Source organism: Eucyclogobius newberryi, unplaced genomic scaffold (genome assembly GCF_026437365.1).
Source record: "Eucyclogobius newberryi isolate DKJ021-1_F unplaced genomic scaffold, fEucNew1.0.hap1 SCAF_11, whole genome shotgun sequence".
NCBI lineage: Eukaryota > Metazoa > Chordata > Actinopteri > Gobiiformes > Gobiidae > Eucyclogobius > Eucyclogobius newberryi.
Window position 1 is genome coordinate 15083863 of NW_027315735.1, and position 15740 is coordinate 15099602.

At 40.9% G+C, this 15740-nt stretch overlaps 2 protein-coding genes across 11 annotated transcripts in view; one reads left to right on the plus strand and one right to left on the minus strand.

The window, feature by feature from the left end:
• atp8a1 (ATPase phospholipid transporting 8A1) overlaps positions 1-10354 on the plus strand; it is an 89503-nt gene extending 79149 nt beyond the window's left edge. For 9 of the 10 annotated variants that reach the window (XM_072436052.1, XM_072436051.1, XM_072436054.1 and 6 more), the window contains 4 exons: positions 4577-4665; positions 4985-5077; positions 7339-7430; positions 9493-10354. In XM_072436052.1, coding sequence (XP_072292153.1) covers positions 4577-4665; positions 4985-5077; positions 7339-7430; positions 9493-9590 — 372 coding nt within the window. In that variant the 3' untranslated portion in view covers positions 9591-10354. Of the gene's footprint in view, positions 1-4576; positions 4666-4984; positions 5078-7338; positions 7431-8983; positions 9311-9492 lie in introns of all 10 variants that reach the window. The other variant, XR_011924682.1, reaches the window with a different exon arrangement.
• A 2320-nt stretch (positions 10355-12674) lies between these two features.
• Positions 12675-15613, minus strand: shisa3 (shisa family member 3). The gene is made up of 2 exons (XM_072436060.1): positions 15166-15613; positions 12675-14034 (listed from the first exon to the last, which is right to left on the minus strand). Exons 1-2 carry the CDS (start codon positions 15434-15436, stop codon positions 13478-13480), a joined length of 828 nt encoding a protein of 275 aa, XP_072292161.1. The 5' UTR covers positions 15437-15613; the 3' UTR covers positions 12675-13477.
• Positions 15614-15740: the final 127 nt, after the last annotated feature.

Here is a 15740-nt window from a genome sequence, read left to right on the forward strand (position 1 = left end):
ACGGGCCAAACTTACGGAAGTGGAAGGTTCTGAAAGAAATCTCCAAAAAGAATATCTAAAGGTTTTAAGTAATTGTCTGGGTTTGATCTATAGACTATTATATATATTAATCCTGTGGTATAAAGCATACGGAAGGAATAAGGTCACCACTTTGTTAATGAACGATATAACCTTAGTTCTTTTGTGCTGACTTTGTAATTACAGGCCAATCCACGTGAAATCAAAACTGACAGATGTTAACAACAAACCAGGTCAATTAAAGCTGCATTTTGACAATTAAAGGGTCAAATAATCCCATGGAATTCTCACCTCCAGAGATCAGGATCTGTCATCACACATTATGGTATTTTTACTGAGCTTTATGTTAAACTCACTGATACTACAGTGTGATAAATACATATATGAAATACTACTAGTGACCCAGAAGTTTATTGGATTGTTCCATGACTTTTAACATTGTTTTGGCAAATGCACCTCTCTGGACTTTTTATATGTTCAATCTGTAAGTACTTTGAATTGCGCTTCGTACGAATTGTGCTCTATAAATAAATTTGATTGATTTGATTGATTGAATCATATCAAGTGTTAGTTTTATGATTGTTGTGCAAAGAAACATTAAAGGTGGTATGGACAATTTTTTTTCAGCAAATTTTTTATCATATTTCCTCGTGGCGTGGATAAATCATTTGTCCTGCCACGTATCGATCATAAAACGCACCTATCGCTCACCTGCAGCCGCGTCAGGCTCGTTTCCATGTGTCTAAGCGCATGGATCTATCATAATATAGTTCCCTCAGTGTACGGGGCAAAATGAAGACGGAGAAAGACAGTTCGAGCTGACGCAGAAGTGGACAGAAATCTACGGGAGACGAGAGATGCGATGCGCTCCGTTGCGCTAATAAACAAACGCACGTGTGTGTTGTATCGGTCCTCACGGGGGAGTGCGCATGCGCACTTCCGCCTGCGTTCTCAAATCGCCCCGAAAAATCGTCCATACCGCCTTTAAGATCTTTGTGAATTTTTTTGGTTTTGTTTTTTTTACCAGTGCCATTGAGATTAAAAACCCTCTTTTCCAAGGGAGAGGCAACATGTAACATATAGATGATAAGATAAGATAATCCTTTATTGTCCCACATGGGGAAAGATGCACATACATACAAACTATCAACATTATCACAGGTTATGAAAAACATTCCCACGTTATTGGTGAAGTCTTTAATGCTCTCAAATTGGATTTAAAGGCATATTTATTGGATTTTTTTTTCACCCTATCACCAAATATCCTTTTCTAATCTAATACATTACATTCAAGTCAGGGACCAGCTTTATGAAATTAAACTTTCTTATGTCATGTTAGTTATGTTAGTATGACATTATAATGTGGAATGAAAAAACACATTAAAAACATACATGTTCACATCAAAATGATTTATTTTAGTCCTTAAATAATATTGTGACCTGAAAAACTGTAATTATTGATTAACTGAGTAAAATCACATCCCTAATCCCAAAACTTAATCTTTATCTTCACTATCTAGAGTGTTTTGAGGTCTCTTAACTGTTGCATTTCTTTCTATTCCTGTCCTTTGCGATGCCCTGTGGCCCCTGTGGCCCCTGTGTTCGACAAGCATCCAAGTGGATTTGTAGGCAGACTAATAGTGAGCGGATTGGCCCGTACGAGATAACCTGTGATAGCTGCGACCGGAGCGTTGGTGTGTCCGCGGCCACGGCTACCGAGCGTGTCAGATTACAGCAAGAACGCTGGCGGGGCCTCACTTTAAACAAGGGCCACGTTACAATACACGCAGCAGCGAGCGTTTCTGACACGCGATGACAGATTGTTTCATTGCACCGAGCCAAAGAAAACACCATCCATGGACCAAATGCTAAAAGGCTTTGCCCTCAATAAGACATCTCACCGTGTCACAGCCACTTGAACATTTTAATACTTCCTCCATAAACGCTTGTCTAATATGTTTAGTCGGCATCATGACCAAGAGAGTGAAAAGTGGTGATAATTCAAGTGGTGGAAGTAAAAGTAGTCTACTTAAAGGCACAGTGTGGATCTCTTTAGCCACTAAATAAACTATAACAAAAGGTAAAGAAGGTTTTTATTATTATTATTTTTTCATTTTGGATGGGTTTATTGCGCTAAAAATGAATAAACTGTCCTTACTGTGAGAGAGCTTGTATCTCCACAAAACTTGACCTAGAACTGTTAAAGCTGTAAATGTACCGTAATCATTTGTATAAAGAACTTACTTCAACAGTGGAAATTCCAATCAATTCCTTAATTTTGTGTGAAGTTTGGCTGTCCAAAGTAGGTGTCGTGGAGGCACTGAGCTGGGATTGAAATAATAATACAAATATTATAGAAACTCTTAACATCACTTTTTTGCAAGGCAAAAAGCGCAAATGCAAAAAGAAAAAAAATGTTCTGGTCTTTTTGCTCTCGCAACATTTAAGCTTTCAAATCACAACAACAAAACTGTCCAATCTGCGCCTAAAGAGCTTTTATTTTTTTTTTTTTTATTTAACCTCGAAAGTGTTACGGAGCTTCAGATTTCCTCTTATAACTGTGAGATTTAATCCTCTTGAATCCATAGACTTATATATATAGAACACTGTAGCTTCAAAGGCCGTTTTCTCTAAATGCTTTTTCCTCCCACAAAGACGTAAAGATCAGGCCTCAACATTGCAACTAAACACACCAGAGTTTACAGTCTTGTACTTTTCAACACACCCTTCTGTACAATCTGTGAACATGTTTAATTCCAAGCCTGATTTATTAGGTTTGAATTCAAATATTTGCATTTGTCACAATATTTAAGTCAAATCGAGTTTCATCATGCACTAAAGATATCCAAATGAAAAACTTACAAAACTACTAAATTCAAGATTTTGTTTCCTCTTCCCCTGCCGTGTCTCGCTTTAAAACACATTTAGTCAAAGGCAAAATGTGATAGATTTAACTGTAAACTATGGAAATAAACTATAATAAACATTTTTTTTATTGCTTTTCTCCTTGAATTTATTATGACAATATTTGGTTTTACAATTGAGCATCTTGTGGCGCTTTCTGGGATATTTCGTGTGGTTCCTGGTTTGTGAAATATGCAGTACCCCTGCTCTTAAGCAACATGTACTCAGTGAAATAACAAACCAAAACCACTGCAGAAGAGCGCTAGTTGAATCTAAATACATTTAAACTAAGGTCCAGTCGATCCACACATAATAAAACACGCGCTAACATGAAGCGAGCGCTGCGTTGTGCCTGAACAGACGTGTCAGTCGCCCGTAATGCGAGGACAGAAGCCTCAGCAGAGCACACGGTGGAGTTGTTTTCCTGTGTGAAGCCAATACCGCGCTCTAAACACTTCATAGGTGCTTCCTGTGCCCTGAGGCGGGACCCATACAAAAACATGGGATCACTTAGTCACGGCGGCTCGAGCACTTTGAACGGTCTTGATTTACCCAATACAACGCTTTATTTAGGCTTTGTCAATAATATTTCTTCATTATGTGAAGAATGCCTAAAAACATCTGTAGCCCTGCTCTCACCCGGAACAACAGCTGCTCCATAAATAACTGGCTCAGGCTGACTCAGATTAAAGGGCCTTCAATATGGGAGAAATGTAAACTATCTGTTGTGGAGGTGTCTCTTCAATTCAAAAGATCTGGACAAACGTCTTTTTCTTTTTGGTCAGGCGTTTACTCAAGGACACTTCAAGGACTTTAAGCCAAATGCTCATTGAGCTTCCTCTCATATGCAATCAGGCACGTTATTGGGCCTCATAGTTGCAAAATGGTGTGTTCAAAGACAGTGCAGTGTTTGCAAAGTGGCTTCATGAACTGAAAACTGTCATATACTTGGAAAAACTGTGCTTTAATTTTGTTGTCGGATGGAAAAAAAACTTGGACGTTTACTTATTCACCCAGCTGGACTCTAAAAACCATGGACATATTTTTGAGCAAGAAGAACACATAATAATGCTTTTTAAATATCAGATAAAGTCTTCATCATCATCCCAATCAATTTCAGAACTTTGTATTTGAGCCTCAAAATGCCGTGGACACGATAAATACCTTTAGAATACTTCCAGCTGCAGGGGGAAAAGACCATCACAATAAATGGATGACACAAACTCGAACGACATTATAACGAACATACGAAAAATAAAGAAAAAATCACATGTAAAAATGGATGAATCTGACCAAAAAGGGACCAAATGGGACTTTTATTTTGGACTTTGTTTGCCTTCATCTTTGTTTCTTTGGATGCCTCCTCTCCTTTATTTCTTATTTTGACTTATTTGTTCTGGTCTTGTACTGTTTGTTTTTGCTGTTTTCTTTTTAAATGTTTGTTATATCAAAAAATACCATTGTATAATAAGGTCTGATGGTTGTAATGGGTAATTCTGTGTTTCTTTTAAATGCTAAATGAATGGAACAGACGATAAGTGATGCTTCCTCTAGCAGGTGTTTCCTCCTTAAGGCTCCTTCCTTTTAGCTCTTTTCTCGAGTTGACCCGTCCCCATTTCCACGGCGATCTAACAAACACGGACCTCTGTTTCAGGCGACCATGATGTTCAGCTCGGGCGTCTTCTGGATGGGCCTGTTTTTCATCCCCATCACCTCTTTGGTCTTTGACCTGGCCTACAAAGTGTGAGTTCCCCCCGCCGCAGCACTTCTCGGCGTCACCGCAGTAGATATCGCATGAAGGAAATCCCCCCGAGGTCTTCTATTCCAAATTTACTGACTTCCAACACATTTTTAGCATTCCCTTTCACTCAAAAATCCATGGGAATGTTCTTACTCCGTGTCACAGATCTGGACGAGCTCGACGCACGGCTGATTGAACATGTCGTGCACGATTTACTGAGCTAAACGTTTGTCAGGAATTGGAATGGCGTGCGTTACTTTGGAAGCCATGTGCTCAGAGTCGGTGGTGATGTCATTATGATGCTCTTTTTTTTGTCTGAAGGGTGAAAAGGGTTTGCTTCAAGACTTTGGTGGATGAAGTTCAGGAGCTGGAGGCTTTATCCAAAGACCCTGGAGCTGTGGTCCACGGCAAAAGGTGAAGTATAACTATAACTATTGTAATATTGAGGATTATGTTTAGTGTTTATGTAGTAGAAGAAGGTGATAATTGTCAGTAATGTGCTGAATTGAGCCTGTAAATGTCTTGGTTGAGGTTGAAATATTGCAGAAATGTGAATGGATTGCACTTTCCTATTGACCCTTTAAAATACTGGAGGCAAAAGTGAAGTAAATCATGACATATTTTCACCGATTAACTGCTCTAAAGGCTAAAGTTTGTCTTTCCAGTGTAGAAGTATGTGTTTCTATTAAAAAAGATGTACAAAATACTGTTTTCTAGCCTCAAAAGTCTATTTAAGCTTCATAATAAGTATACTTTGTGGTTAAGTATGTAAAATATATGTAGATGAAATGAAAAACTATTGTGAGGTCAACACTTACCTACAAATCAGGATTTTATGGGTATTAATATACATAAAATACAATTCTGAATGGCTCTGTGATGGTGTATCTGAAGTCACATCATGTTCTACTTCACTTTTGTCTCCGTTCCAGTATTTAGAATGTATTTGTTTACACACTTTCAAAGGGTATTTACTGAGTGAGATATTTTCTTATTAAAGACGATAAACAATATAATTCCGTTTATATATCCATGGATTTCAGAGTGATGAATATTTAGGACTGTTGCCAGAGTAAATAGACTTTGAAAACTAAATATTAAATATTTAGAACATTAAAAAGTCCTCAAAATGTCACAAATAAAGCTGAACCCCATGAATATCTCTATTACAGATTATGTATTATTAAATAGACACAAATCTGACAACTTCCCACTTTTTATGTTCCTCGTTTCCTAAGTTCCAACACGTTCCAAACAGTCATAAATCATGCTCATTTGATGATCTAGAGGTTTTTTCAAGCCTGTGATTATTTCTTTCCTCTCCAAAATCTCTCAAACTTGGAAAACAATCTCGTTTAACCCCAAATACCCTCATAATTCCCCTAAAGCGCCCCGCACCGCTGCCAATTCCATCATTACATGGAAAGGCGAGATCTTCTAAATGACTAAATTGCTGCAGTTTGACGGTGATCTTAGTAATAATGTCAAGAGAAAGTGTCCATTTTCCACATTCAGGACAGCTCGTTGTGGGACCTCCCATGTTTAACTGGTCTAACGCACGCTGAAGCACGCTCTCCAGGGTCAGCGTCCGGCCTCGTGTTTGTGAGATCTCCCACTGCTTAATAAGACGTTTTCTCGCTCCGGCTCTGGCTCAGTTTCAGCACAAACACACACCTGACCCATCGATACTATAATACTGACATTTCACACTCGATGCTCCATTCCAACAGCACAATGAGGATGAAAACATGTTTAGACCATAAGATATCATTTCTTTACACCGTAGAATGACCATTTTAACCTAAAATAGTTTGGATTCGATTAAAGAAAGGTTCAATTTGGTAGTATTTATGTGATTAATTTATTCATTTTCTGTATATTTCAAATGAGTATGTCAATATAAGTGTCAGTAATGATTAGTAATATCTGGGTATTTATTGACAACTCTAGGGTTATGACTCGGTTTAGAAATCACAATGAGAATGAAGTGGTAGAAAAGTGTTTAAATGTTGTCTGGACACTTTTAGAAATCAATACCATTCAACTTCAGCCTGAAGGTCTTTTTCAATCTGATAGAAATAGTTTTAGCGGCTAGAATGTTTACGCTCCTGACCTCAAAATGGTCCAAATGAGAGTTAAAACACAAACAATTTGACATAATGTAATTTTCAACTCACATCATAACTATTCAGGAAACGTTGTCCTGCTTATGTCATTTTTTCAGTATTGATACTTGCTCTAATTATGATCTAGTGTCTATTAAGGATGAGACGTTAAACCATAATATCGTAATAAAAAAGGGAGGACAGTAATGTGTACAGTATAATCGTGAAAATTGCCATTTTATTTACCACAGGAAAATGGCGATGATGTTCTCCTCTAAACCGTGGTTGTTTTCACTTTTCACACTTCTATAATAGTCGTTTGAACATGGAACGTATTCATAACATTTACATTTGAATTATTAATATCCATTACATGTTTAGACTGTCAGCAATTTGTATTCAAACATTGTGACATTATTGTTAATTGCAATTATTCTGGCCGTTCCATGCCTATTTTTCATCCCAGTTTTAGTATCAAACACACACATATAGAACTTCCACATATCCTAAACACACACACACACACACACACTCAGCAGTAGGTTTCATCTCTTCTCTGTGTCTGTGCAGTTTGACGGAGCGCGCCCAGCTGCTGAAGAACGTCTTCAAGAAGAGCACAGTCAGTCTCTACCGCACCGAGTCCTTGCAGCAAAACCTGCTCCGTAAGTTTTACAAATACAACTTTTAAATTCACTTCATTTTCTTGTATATTTGACATTATAACGGCAACGAAAACGTATTTATCGACTGTGGTCCTCAAACTTTTCACAACAAGCACCACCTAAGAACATAACCGAGCTTCTGAGTACCTCCAGATTGTATGTATTTATTTGGCGGGGACAATGCAGTCAGACATGTTACAAAATGCATAAGTTCTCATTTCAAAGCACCAGTAGAGCTTCTAAATTGGTTGAGGATGTCATTATTGCCCAGTGCGACAAGGAAGAGATGGCTGTAATGAACGGCAACGAGCCTGATTTTGTCATTAAATGAAGCCGTAAATAGCAATACATCTTCAAACTAATCAGATTAAACATGAGCGACCCTTATGTTTTGAAGAGTTCACGTAGATTGTGCTCTAGATCTGTGAAAACTGAACATGTGATTCACTTTCCACCTTCTAATATGGTCAAAAAGTGTTCCTGGAGATGTAAGAAATACACTTTATTATAAAACTTTCTCGCGTCATGTGATCTTAATTCATGTCCTGTAATAAACACCCAAAAATGATCGATTTAACATTAGTTTCTAGAGATCAAACAGTCAAATATGTAGTCACTGTTTGGGAGCATTTGTTTCTTTCTCACTTAATTAATAGAATTGCCAATACACAATCTTAATATGAGACGATGGTTAAATCCTTCCCCAAATTAAAACCCAAATGAATACAGAAATACATTTGTACCTTTAGTTAATGTGATGCTTGACTCACTACAGTCAATTAAAAGCTCAAATCCACTTCTCTCGGTTTGCTAAAAGGCTCCACAGTCTCTTAAACTCTGATAAAATTTGTTAATTGCGTATGAGTGTAACATCTGCAGCACATGATACAAAATACATTAAACACTCTACACATACTTCAGTGCAGATTTACACACATTCAACGCTCATTCAGTTGTGGTTCGTTTTCAGCCCAGACTTAAGCCCGGAGTTGAACATTTTGAACTCAGAATTGCTCTTAATCTCAGTGGGTCGTGCGTGTCGCAGTTTAAGGCGTCCCTTGTCAACCCGCCGCATGGTTCAGGAGTCGAATTATGAATACATTTGAATATTAATTTGAGAGAACGCAATTGACTGAAGCGTTCAAAACTCAAACCAGGTCTAAAGCGGGACTATTTAAGGTGTACACAACCAGGTCTACACAATTGCTGTACTAGTTTGAATAAGAACTCAATCAAAAGAGGACAAAAATGTGGATTAAATGGCTTGTAAATTTGAACAGCTGAGGAATCCAGGTACATGCTGCAGGAGTATGTGGAGAGGTGAGCATAAATACTGCAGTCTCACAGGTAACGTGTGTGAACCAGACGCTTCACCTTGAGGACCTAACTCCTCCACTTCCTGTTTCGACAAAAGTCTAAATTTGAGCGTGAACGACGGCGCCAAAAACGATAAATTCCATAGCTCTTCTTCAGCTCTCTCTGTGCGTGTTTTGTGTTTGTCACCTTTATTTTTGCCGTGTCTTCTCATCTTTCTGTCTCTGTTTGTTTCGTAGGTGGGGATGAAATCATTATTATGTGATTCCTTTACCTTTTTCCACATCTTGACCGTAAAATACAAACCTGCCCCACCTGATAGAAGCCCCGCCCCTTTAGCCTTTACATAGTCGCCTCACTTCCTGTCCCGCTCTTCTCGATCTGCCCCTCCTCCCTCTCTCTCTCTCTTCGTGTGCCTCGACTCTTTCGTTTTTCAGCAACTTTGTGATAAAAATGATGAAATGTTGCGCTGTTATTCCCCCCCCCGCTATGCACACGTCCCAGCGGGTTCTGTTGAACTCGCCCGCTGCCCCCCAGGTACTCACCAGGTCATTTGACACGTGAAGGTGAGTCAAGGTCAAAGGTTGCAGTGGAACCCTAATGCTAGATACTCACCTGTAGGAAACAATAAGCCTTAGAAGAGTGTGTCCTTTTTTTGTAGTCATTCATTTGTCTTCATTGAGTCTTATTTCATTTAATGTGTCTTGTTTGTATTATTCTGTGTCTAAAAGCGTGTTGCCTTTCGCAGATGGTTACGCCTTTTCCCAAGATGAAAACGGCGTGGTGTCTCAGTCCGAGGTGATCCGGGCGTACGACACCACCAAACAGAGGACCAACGCCTGGTGAGATAAGGCCTCCTCGCTCGGGCCGGCCCAATCAGGAGCCCCGGAGCCACTTCCTCTGATACTGGACTAGGAGAGACGCTGTGGCGTGGTGGTGGGAGCTCGTGCCAGTGACATAAAGAACACCGATGGAGACGTTATGTAAGAGCGGGGAAGATCCACAGCAAGGGACACCACGCATTTACCGTAGAAACACATTCACTCTCAGCTGTCATGTCCAGCAGACATAAAGAGCACTGTGCTTTCCTTAGCAGTCTGTGGTCTGATGTTCTTCACTGTCCTTGCACAATTTACGCTTGAACAACTGACATTTTGCATTGGTTTGAGAGATTGTGGTTTAAGGACCAGACCAAAAAGATTCACATAATTGAAGTCCATTCAAATAAGCTGCTTTTGACACTGTTATTGTACAACATTAGACAATGTGTGATCATGAGGATATAGACTTGTGTATGATTGCCAAAGAGCAGTCGTGTATACAATCTTCTAAGTACTAGTGAATTGGGAAAACCTTAAACCAAATGTAATCACACTTGTGCGTGTATTCCAGCACTAAATGGACCACATCAGCGCAAACATGTTTGTTTTGATTTGCACTTGAGAAAGCATCTATTGTGTAAAGCCTTACATATGCTCATGCCTTCATCTTCTACTGTGCATATTTGAGTTGAATATTCGATGTATGTTTCTAATGTGCCTGTTTTTGTTTTGATTTCTCCCTCAAACTTGTAGTCTCATGCCACTCTGTCCACTTTTCTTACTGTTCGACACATCCTAGCATTCCACACGTCACTCCTGTCTGAAACAATCACATTGGTGCCTACGTAAACCTTCCCTCTTAGATGATAGTTAGCCAGAGCAGATTAGCCAGCTACCTTGGGATAGTGCTCCTCACACACGTAGTGAAGACTCGCCACAGTATTGCACTTGTACAATGTGATACGACTGAGCGCCTTGTGGCACATGTTCGGCTCTCTGCAGTGGTAATGTTACCTACACATGAAGATCCTAACCTTCTAACACAAGTGCCATTAGCTCAAGGGAGAGAGAATTAGCCAGGAAACTCCACGTCAATATCAAAACTACTTTGTCTCTATAGTTATTTTGTGGATTTGTATTTTTATATTGGAGATGAATGACTTTTGCATTGACTGGCTTTGTAATGAACTGTCTGTAACTTTTGTTCTTCTGAGAAACTGGCAGATTAGATTGCTTGAAAGAGTAAAGTGAGCTATGTTAATGTCTTGTTCTTATTATAATTAATATTGTAACTGCTTGTTTTATTTATAATTGAGTACTTACTGTCTGTGTGATTGCTTTTTTCTCCCCATGGGAGATGAGGTTGTGTATGCGTGTGTCTGCATGTGCATGTGTGTACTCTGTGATAACCTGAGATTGCACTGCATGTTGTGTCTGAGCTGGGAGCACACATGTGTCTGTCCCGGTGTGGAGTGGATGGAGGTGCCTGCTGCAGTTGTCCTCACATATAGTATCTCTGGTGTACTGCTGTGTGCTGAAGCATGGCCCTTATGGGCACACAGTGTCAGTCTGCAGCCAGTTTTTATGAAGCTCAGCTCTTTTTGGTGGAAGATGTTGCACAATGCACTCAATGTACCTTTTCAGTAGTGATCTCTGGTATTCTCGAGTTGGATAATTATTTATGATCATGTTTGTAACTTATTTTTCTTCATGAAATGTACTTGTGCTTTGTGTTTATCAGTTTAGTGATGGTTCTGACTCTTTACTGTTTGGTTGTCATCATGATTTGATCAAACTGCTGAATGTTGTCGTGGAAAAGGCTTGGACTGTTGCTTTTATTTATGGAAAACGTTGATCATGTCTGTCAGATGTGGACTGCATGAATGGTTAAACTGTTCTCTCAAGTGTTAATTGTACTACTTACTCTATCTCTCTCTGTCTCTCTCTCGAGTGTTGACCATTTTCAGAATACTGCACCTTTAACTTTTCTTTTATTGTTGGATTTCTGTTCTAAATTATTAAATGATTGTTCTGCATGTTGGGACTGCAAATTTAACTGTTGTCTTTTACTGCCATGAAAGACTACTGAAATAAACTACAATCATGAAAAAAGAGTATGTACAAATTGTCTCATTCTTATTCACATACTGCATTGTATCAACTCAATTTGTCATGGCTACGTTTGTGAAAATGGAACATGTAAGTTATGACAACGAAAACGGGAAACTCATTTATAGAGTGGATAAAAAAAACATCCAGAGGTCACAGCTTAAAACTAGCACAATGTTTCGAGAGCACTGTTTCTACTTTATTCGTTCAATTGTGTTCTGTTTACTCATCTGCCTCAAATAAATGTTTGTTTTCTCTTCAATTTAATTTTGGATCAGGGTCGTCAAGAATAACATCGAGGGAAATGACTTAAGTATGGAATTATGTGACACAGCCCTCGTTTGGGAAGTTCATACAAGTTTACATTTCCTGTGGTGCATATTTCAAATGTTCGACTTATGCTGAGTGGATAGAAGATCTGCCACTTTTAGATGTTTTATATTACTGAAGAAATAAAACAGACTGCTGGCTCGTGTGCTTGCTTTGGACTGACATTGGAAAATATTTAATCAAAAACTGGAAAGGAATTCTGAAATTTGGACGTGCATGACAAATATTTATGAAATGTTATGCTTTTTTTAAACAATTGATGTGGAATTATGTCATCAGCTTCGTAAATACAAATGATTGACCTATTCAAACTCAGCAGGACACAATCGTTTCTCAGATTGACCAGGTGGGGATTGGCAGCACCATTTCACAGTCAAATGAGTGAAGAACACGGAGTTCTTTGTCCGGGCCTGGTGGTACCTGTTAGTGCAACCTAAACCTCTATTTCTGGGATGAGTTGTTTTTAACACTGTGACCATGGGATGCTCATTGAACACTGACAATGACTGATCTGAGCGCCACATTCCTGCCGGGAAATGTGGCGCAAGACTGAGGGACAGGTAGAGGGTCGGAGTGCAGAGCGGCCACTCCGATTTCCTTTCATTCAGGATCTACGCTCTGGTCCTCCTCCTGTCATCCGGTTTAGTGTTACTCCACAGCACACAGCGGCCAGTAGAAAGAGACACTTTATTCATCAATTTTGGGAACCATTCTGACAACACCACTCGGGGGGGGGGGGGGCAGAGCCTTTACAATGTTAATGAAGTCCACGTTTCCCTTCCATTGTGTGGCAGTCACTCCCGTTTTAAGAAGATCTGTGATTGTCAAAGACACTACTCCCTGATGTAACAATGTGATTTTAATGGCATATTCTCTGAGTGTACAGTATCAAACGGTAAAAATACATGATGTGTAACTCTTCAGTGACCGCTTGGCTAAAAGTGATCCAGAGAGTTCTTTTTGTGGTAGAAAAGTGCATTATACAAAGACCACCTCGGGTCTGTTTGTTTACAGCAGCTTAGTGTCTCCTGGTCCGTGACACTGCCTCAGGTCCTGGTCCATCTGCTGCTGCCCTGTCGCCAGGTAAAGGGTCAGGAAAGAGTTTCTGTAAACCCATCAACATGGAAATGTGTTGACTAACAGTGTTATCTACCCTTGTTAGATATGGTAGATGTTGGGATAGTTTCAGGTATACTTTCACGTCATATCCAAAACATTATAAGCCATGGAGCACTTGCCGGGTCTGAAGGAGCAGCGTTTCTGTTTCTGTGGCCTGTAGTTTGGAGATCTCTTTCCAAACCAAACCAAAAGCAAGTGCTAACCGAAAATAACCATATCAAGTTAGCTTTCATATATAAGAGAAAGTCTATTTAAATATTCCACCTGTGATTGATTTACAGAGAGAAATCATGACAGTTTGATTGGACTCTGGCACAAAGGGTGCTGTTTGTCTTGTAACGTGCAGCCGCTCTGTCAGCTCTGCCCGAAGTCGGCAAAGCCTTTGACAGTGAAGGTGTCGGGCTGTAGAGGGAAGAAGTACTGCTGAGGCAGGAGGAACCCGGGGGGGTGCTGGTGCAGCTGCGGGTGAGCGTGGGCGTGGCTGGGTGGCACAGGGGCCGGAGGGGAGGTGTAGGGGGGTGGCAGGGGCGGAGTCTGTGTCGGGGTTGACGCTGATGAGGACACTGTGGCAGATACCAGACACCCGTGCTGCTGCTGCTGCTGCTGCTGTTGCTGCTGGGAACCCTGACCCCCCAGGGAGAAGCGGCGCATGGAGCTGCCCCCGCCGGCCGAGCTGGAGCTGGTGGTGGCCGTGCTGGACTGTCGGGACGGAGCGCGCAGGCTGGGGGGCCCCGGGGTCAGGATCATGGGGATGGTCTCGCCCTGACAGCTCCGCAGAGAGAAGCGGATGGGCTGCTGCGTGGGCTGCTTGGGCCGAAGGCACGTGCAGCAGTAAACGGCCACCAAAGAACCCACGATGACGAAGGCGATGAAGATGCTGCCCACCATCAAGAAGGGCACGTACACGGGTTCTGTGGGGACACGGGGTCAACGAGTTAGAAGGAAATTAATGTGCTTCCTGTGCAGCACTTCAGCTTCATGAATATATTCGACATTGATATCTGAGCTTTTCTGCATTGAAATGTATGTCCTCGATGTAGCGCTGAACATTATCTATAAAATCTTTGCTTGAGAATGAATTCCATTTAAATGTTCTATCATCAGTACCATGCACCTCTTTGTATAATATATGATTTCTAAGACCACTGACATTCAAGAATTTATGTAGATTTTTGTCAAATCAATGATCATTCAAAGCCCTACAGGACACAAGTTCACCTTACTGTGTGAGCTGCACATTCTGACCCCTGCAAACACAAGCCTCTTAAGTTTCACTGACTTGAGCTAAAGAGGAAATCAGCTGGTGTTTATTTATTTTGTTAAGGAAAATTGAGAGATTGTCCATTGAGCTGCAGATCCTTTCGAGAAATTTAAAGAAAACTGATTATGCTCATGTTTTAAGTAGCCCGCTCTGGAGTCTCCGAGGTGGATTAGGAACACACTGAGGCTTTCATGTGGCAACACATTAAAGATTGTTGCATAAGTTCGCCTTTTGTTCTTTTTCACATCAATAAAGATGTAAGCGGGCGGTCGGAACTGATGTATGATCGATGTGGAGAAGAAATCACTTTTTTATAAAAAACAGTCAAAGGTGTTTTTTTGTTTTGTTTTTTTAAGTGACTTTAATCTTCCTTTAAAAGTTGAAAGTAAATCTGTCTTATAAAAATAAGATGTATTCTCTTGATGTGATGACAGCAGACAGGTCCAGTGTCTGACCTGGCCTGCTCTTCTGACCTCACTCCCAGGTGCTCCGCTGACCTTTGACTTCTCAGTGAAAAAAAAACATATTTGAGTTTGAACTGAAATAAAACTAAACTAATAAAAAAAAAAAAAACAGCCAGTAAGAACATAACTGAGATGGCATCGTCAGAGGGAATGATGTGTTTTCCATCGCATATATAGACTTAATCTCATCAGTTAAGTAGACCTAACCACCACCAAGTCACTTTAGCATTTATTATAGTTTATTATAACCCCTTGACCTGCATTGCACATAAACATGCTCCATCCTTGTAGTGAGCAGCCACACTCTTGGAACTCACGCGCTGCAAACTCCGTGTTGTCCGTCTCCCTGTCGTTGGTGCAGCTGCCCTGGTCCAGCCGCGCGTCCGGGGCCGCGCAGCAGTAACGCAGCGCGCACGTCCCGCAGCACACAGTGGCGTCTGTGGTGTCGAAATCCTCCGGGCACTGGAAGCCCTCATGGTAATTCCCATTCGTGTCCAGCCAGCCGTGACAGTACTCTCCCTGTGCGTCCGATATGCGCAGATTCCACGTGAAATATCCCAGCAGGACGCAGTGGAGCAGGCGCACCATCACGACCACCGTCACGTCCCGCGGGACAAGCGGGGAACGGGCTTCAGCTCCCGGTGGCTGGCTGTGGTCCCCCTCTCCACAGTGATGAATGAAGCGTCCGCGACAGGTCCGATTAGGTCACAGTCATCTTTGCAAAGTTGATTGGACTAAAGTTATAGTAAAAGAAAAAATCCGTTATCGAGTTGTGTCCAGATAAACGAGGTTATTCAGCTCCCTCCGGACGCAAACATGGTCCAGGAGCCATCGGGGGGGGGGACCGGGACAGGCTGTGTCCGCTGCAGAGGTCCGAGCACGAGCTGTGGGT